This window comes from Rhamphochromis longiceps, linkage group LG14 (genome assembly GCF_057381845.1).
Source record: "Rhamphochromis longiceps isolate RC_006_pf linkage group LG14, R_longiceps_female_GT1.1, whole genome shotgun sequence".
Lineage (NCBI taxonomy): Eukaryota > Metazoa > Chordata > Actinopteri > Cichliformes > Cichlidae > Rhamphochromis > Rhamphochromis longiceps.
In genome coordinates this window covers 16,188,404-16,209,187 of record NC_140570.1, presented here as the reverse complement: position 1 = coordinate 16,209,187, position 20,784 = coordinate 16,188,404, and the positions used below count along the sequence as shown (strand labels likewise).

At 42.2% G+C, this 20,784-nt stretch overlaps 1 protein-coding gene across 2 annotated transcripts in view; it reads left to right on the top strand.

The window, feature by feature from the left end:
* Window positions 1–20,784, top strand: part of kcnab1a (potassium voltage-gated channel subfamily A regulatory beta subunit 1a) — a 147,750-nt gene that overhangs the window by 63,314 nt on the left and 63,652 nt on the right. Inside the window, exon 1 of one of the 2 annotated variants that reach the window (XM_085380009.1) lies at window positions 154–955. The exons of the other annotated variant lie outside the window; for it this stretch is intronic. Within the exon in view, the coding sequence (XP_085236135.1) occupies window positions 747–955 (209 nt within the window). The 5' untranslated portion in view covers window positions 154–746. Of the gene's footprint in view, window positions 1–153; window positions 956–20,784 lie in introns of those variants that run through there. 2 annotated transcript variants of the gene reach the window in all.

The following is a 20,784-nucleotide window of genomic DNA, read 5'->3' as shown; positions in this document are numbered from 1 at the left end:
GACAGCACCTGAGAGTGACTCCTCTGCTTTGTTTTGTCTGTCCTTGCTGCCCTGTCTCCTTATCCCTTTCCTGACCCTGTCCCCTCCTCCTCCTCCTCCTCCTCCCTCGCGCTCTCTCGCACATGCTATCGCTCGCTCTCTCTTCCCACAGTCAGACCAGGGAGAGCGCAGCGCCTGGGTCGCATCTCCATCTCTCTTGTTTCTCTTTCGCTCCTCTGCCATCCTGCTGCACCCTCTCCACCTCCACTTATTGTCATTCTGCAGCTGAAACCCTGTTAGGAAAAACAAAAATCCCCCGGCTCTGCATCAGAGGCAAGACACAGGAGAAGGAAAAACCAGCGGGGGAAATAGATTGGGGATCCCTCACAGAACTGAGGAGTCTTTGTTCTTCTCTAGCTTTTGATGACTGACCTGTTCTGCTGACTCTCCTCTGAAAGGAAATACTTAAAATGGGACACTTGATTTGAGCACAGAAGGAAAAAAAAAAGAGGAAAAGCTTTTCTTTCTTCCTTTTTTCTTCTTGCCGGTTTATCTTGCTTCACAGAACAAAGTGGTGCACATGGAGAGGGAGCATTTGCGAGAGAGCGACTGAAGACTGAAGTCCATTTACGAGGAAAATAAAAGCGAGAGACGAGGAGAACCCGAACAGAGACTGAGCTGAAGAGTCAAACAGAGGCTCCTTTCCCCTCCTCACTCCTTGTCCCGTCTGTAGTTTTCCTCTTCGCTCCCCCGACTGAAGCCCAGCCATGCAGGTGTCCATCGCCTGTACGGACCACAACCTGAAGAGGGGCAATGGGGACCACAGCAAGCAGAGCGCCACCAGCCCCAATGTGGTCAACCAGGCCAGGGCCAAGTTCCGTACCGTGGCCATCATCGCGCGAAGCTTCGGCTCCTTCACACCACGCCACATCTCACTCAAGGAGTCGACGGGAAAACACACTGGCATGAAGTACAGGTGTGTTAGAGTATGTGTGAATAATGTGCAATGCACTAAAGCGAGGGGCACCAATACTTTGTTTTCTTGTGTGTCCATCTCATTTACTGTATCCCAATATTTTTCTGTTATACTTACCTACAAAAATGCCCTCATATCAGTGGAGATGTGTCTATATTCTTTAATCAGTTTCAGTGTTGACGTGACATTTGATCATGTGTTTTTAGCAAATGTTTTTTTTCTCCAAAATAGGGACCCAAAGTTTTCAGATAAAGACTCTTTAGATGCATCAGCTCTTATTTAAAAAACAACAACAACAAAAATGATTGTTATCTATATCTGTAGTGACTTTCTCTGCCTTTAATCGGAAGCACCTTCTGCCAAACCTGTGTTATATTTGCTGTGAGCTTGCGCTACACTTTTAAAAATTGTGATCTGCAGACTCCAGACTGATCATTAAGTCGTGCAGAAGCTGCTCAGCCTGACGGGACTCGTAAATATAAACGCCGTCGTCTACGTGCCGGGAGATTACCGACAGCTCCCTCGGGTTCATTGCCTGTTCTGTCCGTTGCTCTGACTGCCTCGCTCCTTACAGTTCATTTACACTTTCTTTATGTCTCACACATCGTCTCGCACACATCTTTAAACCTCTCCGTCTTCCTCTCAAATGCTGAAATTCTCATGTCTCAGAAAGCCATGAATGGAAGCAGAGCCTTCTTGCTCCTGCCTCTCTCCCACACACCTAAACACTTTTCTGTCTCCTCTTCTCTCGGCCTCTCTGTGGTGTGCAGAGACAGCTCTGCAGTGTGGGCAGAGCGTCTGAGTTGGATTTGACCTCAGCAGTATTGCTGCTCAGCTGACTTGTGTGTTTGACTCTCATCGCCCGGAGCTTCGAATCTTATGTAAAATATGGTGGCATCGCTTCATTTCCGAATCTCTGCGGATGACGGCGAAATCGAGCTGAAAAGCACGTGTCAGAGGGTCTGAAATGACTTCTGGTTTCTGTGCGCGTAGCGATGAGACGGTGATGCACTGCGTTCTATTAAATAAAGCTGTTTTTATAAAAGTCAACACTGTGCCAAAGCAGAAACTCGATCTGGCAGCGATTTTGCTGCAGCTGGTAAGTGTGTGGCAGCTGAAGCCAAATCAAAAATCTGCAAATGTGGCTACTTTTCATGCTCTGATGGTGATGAAAATGGTAATCGATGGAGAAAAACATTTTTCCACTTCCAACTTTGAGCAAAAGTGCAAGTTTTTTTTTCTTCTTCATTTATTTCTTTTCATTTTTTCGGATGGAAAGTGTGAAGGTATTGAACCATTGTTAGTATGAGTGATTTTATTCAACTTCAGCAAACATCAGTTGACAGCTCAGAGTTACAGTTTACTGTGAGGGCGTCTGGATGCCTTGTTGATTACTTGTGACATGGGTGCGTTTGCTTTGCACATTGAAAAGTAACTGAAGTCTTCCTCACTCCTTTTTTATTGGCCAGAGCTGCAGAGAACACACAAACTGATTATCAACAAAACATAGTGGCTGTACTAAATATTCTCTAATGCTTAATGATGTTCGGAATAACGATGTGATGATTTATCCTCTAGTCTATTAATCGTCATTCTTTATCCTGGATATGTTGGCTTGGAAAATTGTAAAACTTTTCAGGCTAAGAGCTTCATTACATACTCACTGGAATATGAACTTGTCTAGACGCCGGGTTATGTAAGTGGGTCGTGATACTGCATGACCAGTAACTAGAGACAGGTGATACGTCACCCTGTGATGAACACCTGTGACGCACCTGAAGTCAAATTTGCAGAGCTACACTTGGCAAGGAAACTGTGTTATTAACATGAAGAGCCAAAGGAGTCTAAAAACATTATCCCACTTAAACTTTACAGTCATAAACCGCCACAGAGATCATCCCAGCGTTGTTTACCATAGTGCCGCGTCAGCGCTTTGATGATGTGAATTTAGACGCTCGCAGTAAGCTTTGGGAAGATCAGCGATTCACCTCACAGTGGGGGTCAAACGAGTATTGATTGAGCCGCCTTGAAAACAGACGTGGTTGGCAATAGCGCTGACATTACTGTGATGTCAGTAATTACAAGCACTGCAAATGAATTGCAGTCATTCCTTACTGATCATCAAATGAAGTAAACTAAAAAAGAAAATCCCAACATGTTGAGGTGATGTGGAGAGCTTACTGTTGTGGGTTTACTGTTAACGTTCTTCTGCTGCTGATGTGGGAAGAAAACAAGCAACAAGCAGACAGTTGGCTACAGTGATGCCATGAGAGTAGTGTTGTGTGTGTGCCAGGATGTTACAGCTTTAGTCGTGCTTATGTCAGCACAAATATGCCCACAGTTCAGGCAGAGTGTGTCTGTGTATATATAATATATATAACAGCTTAACAATTTAGTTTTTCCAGTTCAACTTTAAATGGAGCTCTGTACACATCTGCACACACTCCCTTAAACATGGCTCCCTGTACAGGAGAGTGAGCCATATGCCAGCACAGTCATCCTGTCAGTTTGTCTTCAAGCTTTCAGTTGACAGACGGTGGTGAAAACATGACTTGTGACAATAGACGAGGACAGGCTAGAGTTTCTTCTCACTGCTGCACAGAAACAATGAGCAGAAAGATGGAGAGAAAAGAGGAGAGAGATGGAAACGAAAAGAGACGGAGAGACGATACCAGCGCGAGTGCTAATCGTTCCACGCAGCATTGTCTTCTCCTGACAGTAATGCTGATGGACAGTATGGGAGGAGATAGTCCCACACTGTCCATCTCTACCACTCTTTCCCATCTCTCTCTCTGCTTCTTTTCGTTTCAGGAAGTGAACCCGGGGTTGCGCACACCATCTGCTCTGGCACTGCAGTGTAGGTGAAAGCATGACAACAGGAGAGGTGTTTCATTCTCTGCGTGCAACTGTGCGTGTGTGTATGTGCTCCTCACAGCACAATAATACACACACACTCTGCTGCCGCTGCAGCACAGGCCTGCAGTGTTTATTCCCTTTAAATACAAAGTTATTTGTTTTGTGCCTCGAACCACAAAATAAATAATCATAAACGTCTTTGTGAATTGTGGTGAAAAAAAAAAGTCAAAAAACGATCAAACTAGCACAATGCGGTTTCTGTTTGTTTTGTACAGCGCACCCACTGGGCATGTCCGCCTTTGTAAAAGATCGACGTAACCACTGTGATGTCAACTGTTTTGAAGCCGCTGCCTTTTGTGCTCATTTTGAAGCTAAATACGATGATATTTGGATGAGAGGCTCGAGCTCGGGAGTGATCCGCTGATGCTAAACCAAGATGTGATGGGAAGGTTGTAATTTACTGTTAGAAGTAATTTACTGCAAAAAGCAAAATGTTTGACTTTTATTACAAGAACCAAGGGAATGAGGGAAGTACACCAATAAATATGTCATTACTAGTCATAGAGATCAAAACTTTTTTTGCCCCTACAAGACTGTGAACAGAATTATTTCTATTCTGTTGGGATTTACTTGCTTTCATAGCTATCCTCAAGCTGGTATTTGGGGAACTTCAGTTTTTGGCTCATTGTTTTTAAGGTTGAAGTTGAATCTTGGACAGGTGAAAATTTAGAGAGGGTTTGTAGTGATAGCAGTAATTTAATTGTTGTCATATTCAGTTAGGACTTGTACAGAAGTGCATCAATACTTGCCTTATTAATTCATTAGCTGATGGAATATGTTGTCGTCGTGCCGTATGCAAGTCTGACTGAGTAGAAATCATTGGAATCATTTTTGAATGATTTCAGACACGGGAACATGACTGACTTTGGAGACAGAAAAGGAACTCTAAACATGGAGACAAGAGATAAACATAAAGACAAGGCTGACTAAATGTGGGACACAGGCATGGATGACATTAGATGATTAGATGACAAAATGAAGACGAGAAAACACAATATTACACAAAGCAGAAACACAACTAAAAGAACCAGAACCAGGAATATAAAATAAATATAAAATAAATCAGAATCTAAAGAGTCTAAATACATAAACACAGAGTCACAGACCCAGGACCATATAAATATAAATATAAAAAAGTAGGAGAGATTTGTAACTTTTGATTTAAAAGAAATAAATGTGTATGTGGTTGTGAAAAGAAAGGTACGCTTTTGTTTAAAACATATTGTGAAATGTCAGGTATAGCATTATGTCCACTGGCAGGTGACGTGACTAACACTGAATATCTCTTCTTCGTGGCACCTGTTAGTGGGTGGGTGCAGGTGAACATTTCATCCTCAAAGTTGATGTGTTAAAAGCAGTGAAAATGGGTGAGTGTGAGGATTTGATTGAGTTTGACAAGGACCAAATTATGATGGTTAGACTGGGTCAATCTGCAATGGTCAGTATCAAAAGTGGTCCAAGGAAGAAACAGAGGTGAATCAGCAACAGGGTAATAGGAAGCCAAGGTTCATCGATGCATGTGGTGAGTGAAGGCTGGCCCGTGTGCTCCGATCTAACAGACAAATTACTGTAGCTCGCATGGTTGATGCTGGTTCTCATTTAAAGTTGTCAGAGAGCAGATAAGGAGCTGCATAGCCTCAGACCTGTTGGGGTGCCCGTGCAGTCCAATTCAGAATTACCAACAATGGGCATGTGAGCTTCAGGACTGAGCCACAGAGCAATGGAAGGAGGTGGCTTGGTTTGATCCTGCTTTCTTTTACGTGGATAGCTGGGTGAATGTGCATCACCTACCTGGGTAGGTTCAGGAATGGTTTAAGAGAACAGCAATGAGTTTGAGGCAATTTCCCAGATCTCCATCCAATCAGGCATCTGTGGGATGTGCTGATCCATGGAGTCCCCACCTCACAACTTACAGGACTTAAAGGATCTGTAGCTAACATCTTGGTACCAGATCACAGCACACCTTCAGGAGTCTAGTGGAGTCCATGCCTTGATGGGTCAAAGTGTAATGCCTAATTAGTGTATGATAAGCAATCATATAAGATGAATTTGATGTTAAAAAAGAGGCAGGTTGATTTGGCTAAAGTTAATAATAATTAGCTGTGTATATACTTAAGTTTATTAGTACAGGAAATTCTGTATTACAAGCACAGATCCAGCTTCAGCATCAGTACTAACACAGACCCATTACAGCTTCAGCTCTAGCAGATTAACTTGTATTTGCCAATTGCCATGCAGCTCAGCCAAAGCTTTAATTTCCCATTACTGCATGCTAATGCTGATATTCAATCATCTTAGGATTCTAAATGTTTGTTTATATAAATCTCATTCTGTTTAGTATAGGTCGACTTTGTTCTACACCAACAGATGGAGAAAACTGTTTTAAAGGAGGGGGGTGGCGTTGTTGTGGGAACAGCAGGGGTGTCAGGTGTGACTGTGAGGTAATGGCAAATGGTTTACAGGACTCACGGGTCTAGTAGGAGGCTCCCTCAGCAGAATTTGGCTTAGGGCTCCAGGGAGGCGAGGACCAGCTTTGAGTTTTACTTTTGTCACAGTGCACGGCATCTGTTGGGCACCCTCCTATTCCTTTGTGCAGTCATTTCAGAGACATATGTGACTTTTACTTGTGAAGCTACCGTGGGGCTACGGATTGGCTCAGAGGAGCATAGAGAGGCAAAGTCAACACTATCTGGCAAATAAGCCTCCACTGCAGAAGCTGCTATTAGAAACATTCATGACTTTAACACCCTAAGTTGAATGGTCACATCACGAGCATGGAACATCAGCACCTCTCCCGAAGAGAACTGATATCGTGAAGTAATCTGCCTGTCTTTTGAAAAAGCTTCTGCACTGCTGAGTCTTCTCTGCCCTGCTGTTATTGCAGAAATGCGGAATCTAAACAAGCTACCGCCTTTTGCTCAGAGAAGCTCTTCTGACGAGCGGCAGCGTGGCGGGAGGACAGAGATACTGAACAAACAACAGTGTTAGATTGTTTTCTTTTGGAAATGCCGCACAGATCTAAATTTGTGACGTGATCAAAGCAACATGCTGTTGATAAAGGCTGAGTTCCAAGGTTTTCCTCCTTCTGACAGAGAGCCTGGAAGTCTTGGATTCACTTTGAATCTCTATGACTTATCTGTCCTTAGGCCTCACTTTTTGAAGAGTATTCTGTATTCTCCTAAAAGAACACGTGTAACAGAGGTGGGATCATGAAAAGCGAGGTAGTATTTACCTGAAGTGACTCTAGCTCTATGTGGTCTTTCAACAGCAGCTGTCCCTGCGTTCTCAGGTCACTGAGTACACACAGGGAACAGGATGCCACTTTACACTGTGTTTTACCAAGCGTGCTACCACCTCAATGCACCAATCGCTCTCAGGATGTCGAAGGAGTTGCCCGGGCTTCATGTTAACACTGTGCTGAACCAATGTCCACCCTGTGCTTTGACAGATGTATTTGAGGACACACACACACACACACACACACACACACACACACACACACACACACACACACACACACACACACACACACACACACACACACACACACACACACACACACACACACAGTCATGTGAAAAAGAGTTATCTCAGGACTCTTTGCAGTCCTGTGAAAACTGAGTACATCTTTACAACCTCCACAGCAACTGCTAATATTTTATTAGCAGTGCTAATAAAATGCACTTGATTAACTGATCATCATCAAGTGTGAGCACCTCTATAAAAGCAGAAGTTATGGCAGTTTGCTGGTCTAGAGCATTTTGGTGTGTGTTAACAGAGCTACGATCTTCCCAGGAGTGGACGGCCCAGCAAATTCACTCCAAGGTCAGAGGAACTACAAATACTCTGTACACTGAAAAATCTACTTCCCTCCAAAATCGAATAGGGTTGCACAACTTCTAGAACGAAGTCCTTCGGACGGATGAGACCAGGCTGGAGATCTTTAGCAGTAATGCACAGCACATGTCTGAGGATTGTTTTGCAACTACTACTGTATACAAATGTATTCTAGAGTCAAATGTGAGTGAGGCCCAGAATGCTTCATGCAACAAGCACAGCAGCAAATCTAAAACAGAAAAACTAATCGCAGCATTGCAACGGCCTAAAGTTCAAAGTTCCGACCTCAGCCTGACTGAAATGCTGTGCATACATGAATATCTCAGTGAACCTCAACTCTGTAAAGAAGAGTGGGACAAAATCCCTCCATAACAATGTGAGTATGATTAAGTCACACAGAAAACAATTACTTCACCTTATTACTGTTTATATTTGGTTCTTAGAGTTACTGAATCACGAGGTGTGCTTAATTTTTCACATGACTGTATGACAGTCACAATACCAAATTGTCCTAGCTCACTGTTCATTGTATTTTTTATTTTGCTATGAATGTGTGGGTTTGAATGTCTAATGTGTCCATCATACAAGGAGTTTAATGGGTTATAGCCAATGCCAGGGATGAGTAACTGACACGCAGCAAACCAGTGGAGTGGAAACAGGAAATTCAGATAAACTGGCAAATATTCGTAACAAGAAAAATTACACGCTCACAGAAAGCTGCTTATTTATCAGTGTTTCTGCTTAATAGTATGAAGTAAAAGGGTTCGACATTCACATTTATGTTGGTAGAAAGAAGAAGAGACTGTTCGTCTAAAAAACTGCCACTGGTTTAAATGTGATTGGGCCATATGTGGCACAAGAAAAATAATTTGAAAAACTTGGCAGGAAAAAAAGCTAATTCCCGATGACCTTTCAACATGTGTTGCAATGAAAAAGACATGAAGGCTTTGTGAAAACTGGGCAAGCTTTTGCATGAGCTAATTCACACACTGCTAATTTGGCAGAAGAGGGTTGGTGTCAGCTCAGTTACTGTACATTGCCTGCTGAGAGCTTGCACAGTGTTGTGAAAGGCCGGATTAGCAACTTCTGTAAAAGGAAAAAAAGAGTGCCCATGTGTTGTGGCGTTCTACGGAGGAGCTGTGAAACGAGAAAGATGATAATGAATAAAGGAAGGAATTCTTTGCCTGCTGGTCCCGCTCCAAAACCACCAAACAACAAACACTCAACAGCCCTAACCAATGCATTATCTATGCTTGTTGCTATGGTAATCGTGTCCTCGACTCTATAGTGCCATCATTCAATTTGGAACACTTTAAAAGACATCCACACACACACACACACACACACACACACACACACACACACACACACACACACACACACACACACACACACACACACTCACTCACTCCTGTTTAACATCATTTTAGAGGACATCGCCATGACTAACGCTCATTTCCTGAGACTCACTCTAACCTGAAACACAGTCACAGCTGACTTTAACTAACACAGCCTGTAAACTGTCCAAACAGACTAGTTACTTGTCTCCAGAAGATCGCCAAAAAACCCGCAGATACACAACGAGTACTTCAAGCAGAGGGTAAAAGTCAACTGAAGCCAGCTGAGGACTAACAGACATAACTGGGTGGAAACATGGAGGGGGATATGATGTGATGCGATAAAAGCAGAATAAACAGCGAGTTTTCCATTCAAATATTGTGCAAAGTTTGAGCAAATTCCCCAAAACTGCCAAAACAATGCAGTTTAATGTCTGTTCTCATTTACAACCATTATGCAAATATCAGTAATAGCTGACTGAGATAAACAGCTGGTGGCACTAAATCTCCAGTCGGGTGCTATTAAGCAAAGGAAGAAGGATACAGCTTGAAAACTTGACATAGTTAAGGAAGCACAGTCAGACCTCCAATTATGGAGACGTGGGCTGCGTTTTGTGGTTGCTGTTTTTGTTGCTGCTCTTTGCGTTGTCCATATCAGTCAGTGTTATGCACATGCTGACAGCGCTCCTTAAAAGTATGTGGCTGGAAGCGCGCTCGGTGTCGTAATTACTTAAAAAGTTGCTGATGTAAGAGTAGGTGGTGAAGATGTTGTACTAATTGGTACTGATTTCAGCATAACTGGTGATCTAAAAGAAAACTGAGGTTCATAATTTATTATTTTTTTTGTTACATGTCTCCTAAAAAAGCTAAACAAGCCTCACAACTACTGTACTTTCATATTCCCCTAGATCACTGCTAAATGGCATAATTTAAATAATAAAATAAATCTCTTCTAAGGAGCCTTCATGGGGGTTTGACGGGTGGGTCTTTTCAAAGGTAGCAAAAGCCACTATTTAAATCACTCAAGTGATGCTGGGATGATTAGAGGAGCATAGAAAAGCAAAAAGGGAGGCAAAAATGAAAAAGAGAAGAAAGAGGTGTGTCAAATGTACAAATTATACAAGTAAATCCCTATGAGTGCTTATCATATTGAACTGTGGGAGGAATAACAAAGTGTGATTGTCTGTGAACTGTTTCTCTGTCCTTGAGCGTCCTGTGAGGTGCTGATAGGAGCTAATATTAATTATAGCGACAGGTCCGCAGCTGAAACTGGCGCTGACTTCAAACCTTTTATCTCATATGTGACAAAAATTGATAAGAATAACAGCTCGCTGTGGGTAGCCGTGCAAAATATATCACACAGTCAGTGGCAGCTGACTTTGTCATTCATTGTTGTTCTTTAATTAGATCCCAGTAGCATGCTAGATACTGAGCCCAGTCTCAGCTCGTCACTTTTGGGCATTTGGTTCGGGGCATTTGACAGTTTGGCTTTTTTTCCTTTTCTTTTTTCTTTGTTTTTGTAAAAAAACAATGAAAAGTTGAATTTTTAACCAAACCACCTAAACCTAACCATAGGTAGATTCTGTTGTTCTGTTAAATAGGAGTGTCTGTGCATCCAGTGCTGACACAGACAGACTAAAGGACGACTTTTGTATGTGTTTCATACTGCTGTGATAAAGCAGCACTATTTGACACCTTTGGAGAGAGAACAAGATGTACCAGAGTTGAGAATAGCATGGTCAACTTTTACCCCCATAAAGATGACATTTGGAGACATCTCTTGTAGATTTAATGAAAAGTTTTGACACCTTGGTATATATCGATAAAGATCTTTTGACTATTATTACAATAGTTTCCAGATGTTTTTAAAGGGAAGCTGCACAGGCAGATACCATTGTCACTAACATCTGATGGATACAAAGTCATTTTGTTCTGTAAGCAGTTCTGATACACGACAGAAACCACTCAGAAAAGGGATGTTCCCGGATGGTTTGTCATTGTTTTTGGTGTATTGTTTTGGTGTAAGTAAAGTAGCCCAGTATTGCAGATGTTTTTGGATTGCTAAGGTTCTTATTCTGTTTAGTGTCCAACTGTTTTAGCTCATGTAAGCAAAAAAAAAAGACTTTATTCGCACTACCCGTGTTATTAGTGCTTGTGGTTATCAGCGTGTTGATCCTCCAAGGATTCATTAGTCCCTCTAGAAGCTGGTAATTAATCCTTCATCCCAGAAACAAGCTTCTTAGCAATTACCACAAAGTTGTTCTCTTTCGTTTTGTTAAATCTGTTTTTGGTTTCTCAAGTTAAAGTGCAACATTTAGCTAATTTTGATGTTTCTGCCATCCTAACAGCAGCAGGACGTTTGCTTGATTTCTTAAAGGTTCGTGCATCAAGTTCACATAAACCAGGAAGAGATACAGTTTTGTGCAAAAGTTTTGAGTCAGACATTATTTTTTTACGTTTTGCTTCCAGGGAGCCAGAGTCTTTTGTAATCTTTTAAAATGGACTTAAGCAATAGTTTTCCAACTTTCTGAAGTCTGAAGACTTTCAGAGACTTTCCACTCTGGAGAAACTACTTACAGCTAGCATGCCTAAGAAAGTGTTAAGGTATAAAGGTGCTCATACTAAATATTGACTTTTAAACTTTTTAGAATTGCTGCTTCTTAAAAAAAATCACCCATCTATGTTTGTGCATGTTTCAATAAATCGCTGCACATATTTCACATTTTCCCAGCAAAATATAAAAAAAATCAAGACTAGCGTGAGACTTTTGAAGAGTACTGCATAGAGCTGGGCGATAGAACGATAACGATATGTATCGCGATATAACTTTTACTCGATAGAGAAATTAAGCTATCGCGATAGACCTCGCCGCTCTTGTCCTCTTAAAAAAATAAAAAATAAAAAAAAAATAAAAAAAGGTCAGCCGATCCAAATTAAGTAGCGCAGAGCCGAACCAATCACAGCCGCAGCGTCAAGTCGCGTGACTTGTTACGTACAGCACAAGTGCCAAGCCGCACGTGTGTTTGTTTGGGAAGCAGCCAAGCAGCCAGCGGGTAATGGAGCCAGCGCATAATGGAGGAAATGAGTGTGCCGACTAGAAAAATTAACCGAGCGTGACCGAAGAGAAAACAGATGATGGTTCCAATGCCGGAGAGATTGTCGAACGGAAGAGCCATAGAAGTTCCGTAGTTTGAAGGTATTTCGGCTATTTCAAGTCTGACAAAAAATAGAGTAGCGTGCACTGTAAATTGTGCCGAAAGCAAGTCTGGAAATACAATAAACTGGTGCATGCGTCACACTGTGCGCCACGTTATTGTTTCGGTGAAATGAATTTCTACAATACTGTTACTGTTAATTCTACTCTCTGCAGTGTTTAAATGCTTACATATACACACAGTTACTGTCCATCCACACATACGACTCGGTTCTGCTTCTATGCCGCAGCTTTGTTTACTTTTTCCCACCGAGGCTTCTAGACTTCTGATTGGCCAACATTTCTGCACGGTTAGGAATCTAGCGCCACCTGCTGCTTTGGCATGTTCATAGCAGCGTTTTCCTTCATTTCTGCCTTTATGTGTGGACGGGATTATTTTTTAAAACGAAAACGGAAAATCTCCGTTTTCAAAAATACCCGTGCACGTGTGGACGTAGCCTCAGTCTCTGACTGGAAGCGCTAATTCGTCATTCGGCTTTTGTCAGACTAAAGTAACTGTTAAAACTGTTTGAAAAGCTCAGCTATACAACAAGGAGAGATTGAGAATTTCCTTTTAGTTCTCAGTTTATTTGATATTGACAAAAGTTAGTCAATTGTGTCTGTTCTTCTGTAAAACAAACTAAGATTTATTTTTAGAATTAATATTTTGTTTCTAAGTGGAATTGACAATTTAGTCTGTTTCGTTTGTTCTATTTTGAAACTTAAACGCTTTAGCGGCTGCCTTTTGTGTAGTTTGCAATATTTGCCTTTATTTATCTGAAAAAGTCTCATGCTCCTTAAGTACATCTACCCTGTTGAACTTATTATGGGAAATAAATATTTAAAAACAAGCTGCTGATTATTTCACATTTTACTTGTGAGCAACGGCACATTTAAATCTTACAAATATAGTTATTTGGCTTATATCGTGATAGATATCGTTATCGCCTGAAATGAAAAAAACATATCGTGATATGAAAAAATCTCATATCGCCCAGCTCTAGTACTGCATAATGGATCAAATGTTTGCCTGTTAAATATAAACCATGAATAATCAAAGGGTCATTGATCAATAATCGATTGAGTTATATGCTGGTACTCTTCTTGACCCTCTTCTCCTCTTAATTATAGAAGATACAGGTGTGGAAAGTGCTGTAAGTTTCAGAGGAGACACACACTGTCACTGTGTAAGCTGTAGTGGGATGTATGACAAAAAGCAAAAATTACTACGCTTCCTTTGACATTGTTTCAAACCACACAAGTTGAAAATTGTGCCAAAAAGCAGAACAAAGCTGCACAGCTCTCTCTCTCGCCTCCAGCTAAAACTCTCTGCGTCCTGACAGCCATGCCAGTGTTGAAACCACATGTCCATCAGCCAAAATGCTCTATGTGTGTGTGTATGTGTAACAGCTGATCCCTTCAGGATGCCTGTCTCTTTCACACTACATCTCCTGACAGCTCTTTTGCTGCATTTTCCAGGATTAACTGTGATTGTGGTCCTGCTGGTCAGGAAACGTGAAGTTATATACATTTGTGCATCGCACCATTTGTCCCTGCCAGCAGCAGCCATAAATCAAACTGTGAATACTTCACCTTGATCTTTTATTTTTATCAAGAGATTATAGAAACTTATATACATTGTATTGTATGCATCTTACATGACATATTTTCTCAAACATTTCTTTCCCAATCATTTTAACTTTTTCTTGTTAAACAAAAGAGAAATTAAAAACAAAAAAACATCATACCAACAGAAGAACAGGAAATTGAGGAAAGAAAAAAAAGGAGAAAAGAAAAAAAATTAAATATTAAATAAATAAATAAAATAAATGGTGGTCCCCATCTTTAAGAAAGGGGACCGGAGGGTGTGTTCCAACTACAGGGGGATCACACTCCTCAGCCTCCCTGGGAAAGTCTATGCCAGGGTGCTGGAAAGGAGAGTTCGTCCGTTAGTCGAACCTCGGATACAGGAGGAACAATGCGGTTTTCGTCCTGGTCGCGGAACACTGGACCAGCTCTTTATCCTCTCGAGGATACTTGAGGGTTCATGGGAGTTTGCCCAACCAGTCTACATGTGTTTTGTGGACTTGGAGAAGGCATTCGACCGTGTCCCTCGGGGTGTCCTGTGGGAGGTGTTGCGGGAGTATGGGGTGTCTGGCCCATTGCTACGGGCCATTCGATCCCTATACAACCGTTGCAAGAGCTTGGTTCGCATTGCCGGCAATAAGTCGGACTCGTTCCTGGTGGGTGATGGGCTCCGCCAGGGCTGCCCTTTGTCTCCGGTTCTGTTCATAATTTTTATGGACAGGATTTCTAAGCGCAGCCAAGTGGCGGAGGGCTTTCGCTTTGGTGGCCTCAGAATCTCATCTCTGATCTTTGCAGATGATGTGGTTCTGTTGGCTTCATCGGGTGAGGGCCTCCAGCTCGCACTGGAACGGTTCGCAGCCGAGTGTGAAGCAGCGGGAATGAGGATCAGCACCTCCAAATCTGAGGCCATGGTTCTCAGCCGGAAAAGGGTGGAGTGCCCACTCCGGGTCGGGGATGAGTTCCTGCCCCAAGTGGAGGAGTTCAAGTATCTTGGGGTCTTGTTCGCGAGTGATGGGAGAAGGGAGCCGGAGATCGACAGACGGATTGGGGCTGCAGCTGCAGTAATGCGGACGCTGCACCGGTCCGTCGTGGTGAAGAGGGAGCTGAGTGTAAAAGCGAAGCTCTCAATTTACCGGTCGATCTACGTCCCTACCCTCACCTATGGCCACGAGCTGTGGGTAGTGACCGAAAGAACGAGATCGCGGATACAAGCGGCAGAAATGAGCTTCCTCCGAAGGGTGGCTGGCCTCTCCCTTAGAGATAGGGTGAGAAGCTCGGCCATCCGGGAGGGGCTCAGAGTAGAGCAGCTGCTGCTCCACATCGAAAGGAGCCAGCTGAGGTGGTTCGGGCATCTGACAAGGATGCCCCCTGGGCGCCTCCTGGGTGAGGTGTTCCAGGCATGTCCCACCGGGAGGAGGCCCCGGGGCAGACCCAGGACACGCTGGATTATATCTCTCGGCTGGCCTGGGAACGCCTTGGTATTCCCCCGGATAAGCTGGAGGAGGTGGCTGGGGAGAGGGAGGTCTGGGCCTCTTTGCTTAGGCTGCTGCCCCCGCGACCCGGCCCCGGACAAAGCGGATGAGGATGGATGGATGGATGGATAATTAAAATAAAGTAAAATAAAAAAATAAATAAAAAATTAAAATTTAACACTATATAAACAACATTAAAAATATAATTAAAAAAATAAAAATAAAATAATAAAAGGGGAGGGGGGTGCTTAAATCCTATGCCTACCTTAAAAAAAGGAGTAAATTTCAAATTCTTTTCAATCTAGTCGTAGGGTGGGTAAATTGCATTGTACTAAGGAAAAGATCTGAGATATTCCACAAAGGGTGTCAACTTGTGGATAAATTTTGCAGAACTACCTTTCACTGTGAGTGAGATCTTCTCCACCCTCAAGAATGTCCGGACAGTATTAGGCCATTGCAATGCAGATGGAGGCGTGGGAGATTTCCAAAGAAGTAAAATACAGCATCTAGCAATAAGGGAACAAAAGGCCAAGATCTCATTTTGCTGGGGAGTTAAATTAAGAGGGGTCTTTGGAACTCCAAAAATAGCAATTAGAGGGTCTTCTCGGATCTGAATTCCAAAACCCTCCGAAAGTACAGAAAAGAAATCACTCCAAAATTTGTTCAAACTCGAACAGAAAAAAAAACATATGGCTTAGATTGCAAGGGGAGGTGTGACATCTGTCACATTGGTCTATAATTGAAGGAAAATTTTAGATAAACGGGATTTTGAGAAATGGACTCTGTTTATTACTTTAAACTGTATAAGCTGTAGCCTAACACACAATGTACATGATAAGATTCACCTTATCCCACCATGATTCAAACAGTTCAACACCTAATTCACGCTCCCATGCGGTTCTGATTTTACCTGATGAGTCAGATTCGGTCGCCATAAGCATACAATATATATTTGATAGAGGTGATTTTTGATTAGGCCTAAAAAGCAGAAGGTCAACCCAATGGAGGATCAGCAGGGAGAATAGGGAAATTTGGAAACAGTGATGAGACACAGTGTCTAATTTGCAAATAGAGAAACAAGTGAGAAGGAGGTAGGTTAAATTTTGAGGATAGCTCTGAGAAACTAAGAAAGACATCATCTTTGTAAAGGGCTCTCATGGTTTTTATGCCTCTTTCGTGCCACATCAAATAGGCGGCGTTGGTAGTGGCAGGGGAAAATGCATGATTCCTTCACAATGGTAATCTGGTAGAGGGGGATATGAATTTAAAATGCGACCTGAACTGAAACCATATCTTAAGTGTAGAGAGCACTACGGGATTTGAAGCAACAGAAGATGTTTTAACAGGCAGTGATGAATAGATAAGGGAGGCAAGTGAAAAATATGGAAAAATTGACTGAATTTCAAGTTTACACCAAATCAGGTTAGGTGAATTTAGCCAGTAGGTCAGATTATGAATATGCGAAGACCAGTAGTACATTAAAAAATTTGGTAGGGAAAGACCCCCATTAGAGGTAAACTGTTGTAATAAAGAGAGCCTCAGTCTAGGGACTCTTCCTTTCCACAAAAAGAAGAAACCATTTGGTCCAGGGACTTAAAAAACTGTTTGGGCAGAAATAGGGGGATACACTGACATAGAAAGAGAAATCTGGGTAGCACATTCATTTTGATAATATTAATCCTGCCAATTAGTGACAGTGGGAGGGAGTTCCACCTCTGGAAATCTAATGCAAATTGTGAGACCAGGGGGGCAAAATTCTCAGAAAACAGTAAAGGCAAAGTTCGTGTAATATTAATTCCCAAGTACCTAAACCCCGAGGGGCTGAGCTTAAAAGGAATGTCAGACTGCTCAAGTGTTAACGCCAAAGAGTTTACAGGGTAACATTCACTCTTGAGCAAATAAATTTTATAGCCAGAAAAAGAGCTGAATTTTCCCAAGACAGATATAATTGGAGGAAGACTACATATGGGGTCAGCTACATACAAAAGAAGGTCATCTGCGTACAGGGATACCTTAAGTTCAGATAATTCCATGAAAGGAAGGGAGGGATTTCAGAGCAACAGAAAGAGGTTCTATGGCTAAAGCAAAGAGAAGGGGAGAAAGAGGACACCCCCGTCGAGTGCCACGGCATAGTGGGAAATAATCAGATGGAACTGAGTTGGAGTTGGTGATGACACAAGCCTGAGGGGATGTATAAAGAAGTTTGATCCAAGACACAAACCTTTCTCCAAACCCAAACCTAGTCAGTACAGCAAAAAGATAATCCCATTCAACCCGATCAAAGGCCTTCTCTGCATCTAGAGAAATGATCACCTCAGGAGACGAGGGACAATGAGCAGAAAAAATTGTACTTAGCACTGTACGTGTGCTAAAGAACAACTGACGGCCTTTGATAAATCCATTCTGTTCCTGTGAGATAATCTGTGGAAGAACGGCTCGAGCCATAGCTGGACTGGCCATCGGGCATACCGGGCATTTGCCCGGTGGGCCGCTGGCGATTTTTTGTTTTTATGGGCCGATGGATTTTTTTTTTATTTATTTATGTATTTATTTTTTAGGAAGGGTATATATAATGAAAGGTGTTGGATTGGCCAATTGGTCATGATCGACTCTGGGCTGGACCAATTACAGCCGAGGAGGCCGAATGCACCCGCCCCCTTGTTTAGCAATCACGTGTTTTTCACGCATTGCATGCCGGGAACTCGTGGCAAAACAATCCAAGTACCGCATCAAATGCAAGCATTTGCAGCACCGCAAAACGTTCATTCTCCGGTTCCAATACTTTCTTGTTTTTTCTTTGCCGCACAAAAAAGGAATGTACAAAACAAAAGGAGAACAATGCTGGTCCGTACAAAGACAGACTCGACGAAAAGACAAAGAAAAGATTCGAGGAAAAAACCAAAGGTGTGAAAGGGTTAGACCCTTACGAGCACACAGAGGGACAAAAGACGTTAGCGTGCTGCCCAACTTTCACCACGCTCAGATTTATAATTATACAGCTCTTGGAGTGAGTGCATACACTCATGAAGTTTAGTAACTTCAGGTCACTGCAACAAGCCCAGGTACAGTTTACCGACGGATGGGTACAGGATCTTGAAATGCACCGTGTAGAACGAAAGACCATCGTACGAACAAAGGTAAGTTTACCAGTCTCACAAATCGTCGTCATAAATACACATTCGTTAACCGTTTATTAATAGGACCTTTGAGCTCAACGGTAATTAATTAGTAGTGGAAATAATTTCTGGTAGCATCACAGAAATGTAGCAGTGACAATAATATTGTATGCTGTAATCGCACTGGACAATTAGTGATACAAAACAACTGTTTTATCCTGTGAATAAAAGTATATGTTTTTGTCAATGTACCATGGTAATAACAGAAGCGAAACACAATATTGTGTCAGGACAATTCACTATTTATGCACAATAAATAAAGGAGCATAGCGCGACAATTTCTGTTCAGCGCCAGACTTGCTTGTAACCTATATCACCAATTATGTTACGAAAAATGACGTATTAACGACTAAAAAACTCTGACCTTTGTGGGAATGCTTGGAGCAGACTAACCTGTGAGCTGAAGTGTTCTGAGACGTTATATTTGGTATATCCAGACCATCCGTCGGCTCTTACTTGGGAAACATGGCTTAAAAAATTTCTATTCAACGACGTAAAAAAACCCGATCTCTTTACCCGTCGGCTTCCCGTGGCTGTCATGCGACTGGCTGTTGCAGTTAATAATACAACAGCTTCTTGCCATTTTTTGGGTTTCTTTTTATCGCTGTGTAACTGAGTTCAATTGAAAGCCTGCGTGCGCTAGTACCTCTTGCCACAAGTTCCCAGAATCCTTTGCGGTTTTACCCCTGAATGACGTCACATTTTCAATCTTTATCCTGGTGGGCTGGTCTCTAGTCAAAATGCCCGGGCCGATTTTTTGTCCCAGTCCAGCCTTGGCTCGAGCCGAATTGCAAGTAGTTTTGCCAAAATCTTAAAATCTACATTTAGGAGAGACAGGGGCCTGTTGGACTCACAGGCCGTAGGGTCTTTGACTTTCTTCAGTAAAACTGAAATAGATGCTTGCGTTCAAGTGGGGGGCAGCCGGCCATTTCGCAGTGATTCATTATATACATCAAGAAGGAGAGGGGCTAACTTGTCTTTACATTTTTTGAAAAACTCAGTCGGAAATCCGTCTGAGCCTGGGGCCTTACCGCTCTGCATACATTTGATTGAGCCAAAAAATTTCCTCTATTTTAATAGGAGCATCAAGCTTATCAGAAACTGATTTATTTACTGTGGAAAGGTCAGAATTCTGGAGGAAGGCATCTCATCTGAAACTGACTGTGATTCAGAGCTGTAGAGATTGCAGTAAAATCTCTTAAAAATCCCACTGATAGAGACAGGGTCAGAAACCAGATTGCCAGACTGGTCTTTAACTTGTGAAATTGTGCGAGAGCTGGCTCTGCGTTTCAGTTGGTGTGCCAGAAGTCTACTCGGCTTTTCACCAGGTAGCACACGATCGAATCAAAAGACGTTCCGCGTCAGCTGTTGTGAGAAGATCAAGTTCAGTCTGCAAATCCTGTCGTTGCTTCAATAACATCTGTGATGGATTAATGGCATTTTGGTTGTCAACGTCCTGAATTTTTGCTGAAATTTCTGCTACCTTGGAGTTTTTGTTAAGATTAGCTGAATAAGAAATAATCTGGCCACGCAGATATGCTTTCAGTGTTTCCCATAATAATGAGGAGGAGACTGAATCGCTTTTATTAAAGGCAAGAAAGTCATCAATTGCTGATAGAATGAACTGGTTGAATGAATCAGCTGATAGTAGGAGAGTGTTGAACCTCCAAGAGGGGCAGGAGCGAGGTCTACCAGTGAAGTTTATATCAAGGCTTAGTGGAGCATGGTCTGATATAACGATTGGGTGGTATTCAGAAGATGTGACTTTATGCATCAGAGAACCATCAACAAAAAAACAATCTATACGGGAATAAGATTGGTGTTGTTCGCGTCCTCCAAGGATCTACAAACCCAGTCTGAGACCTGAAGTCAGAGATTGATTTGGACATAGAGGACTGAGTAAAGACACGAGGTTAGGAGCGGTCTAGTGTCGGGTTCATTACACAGTTCAAGTCCCCAGCGAGAATTAAACAATGGGTGTCAAGAAAAGGAAGAGTGCTAAATAGATTGTTTGTAAAATCAGGGTTGTCAAAATTTGGAGCATAAATATTGACCAACAAAACAGGAGTATGAAATAGTTCACTTTGATCTTTGTCAAATCGAGTGCATAATTCAGTATTTCAAGTTCAAGTTCAAGTTCAACTTTATTGTCACTTCAACCATATACAGTTTAAAAATACACAGTGAGGCGAAACAACGTTCCTCCAGGAACCAAGGTGCTACAAGACAAGTTAGTGCAAAAAAAAAAAAAAAATATAATATATCTAGTAATAATATTGTGCAAAAGAGCATTTACAGGTTGGTGTGTGCG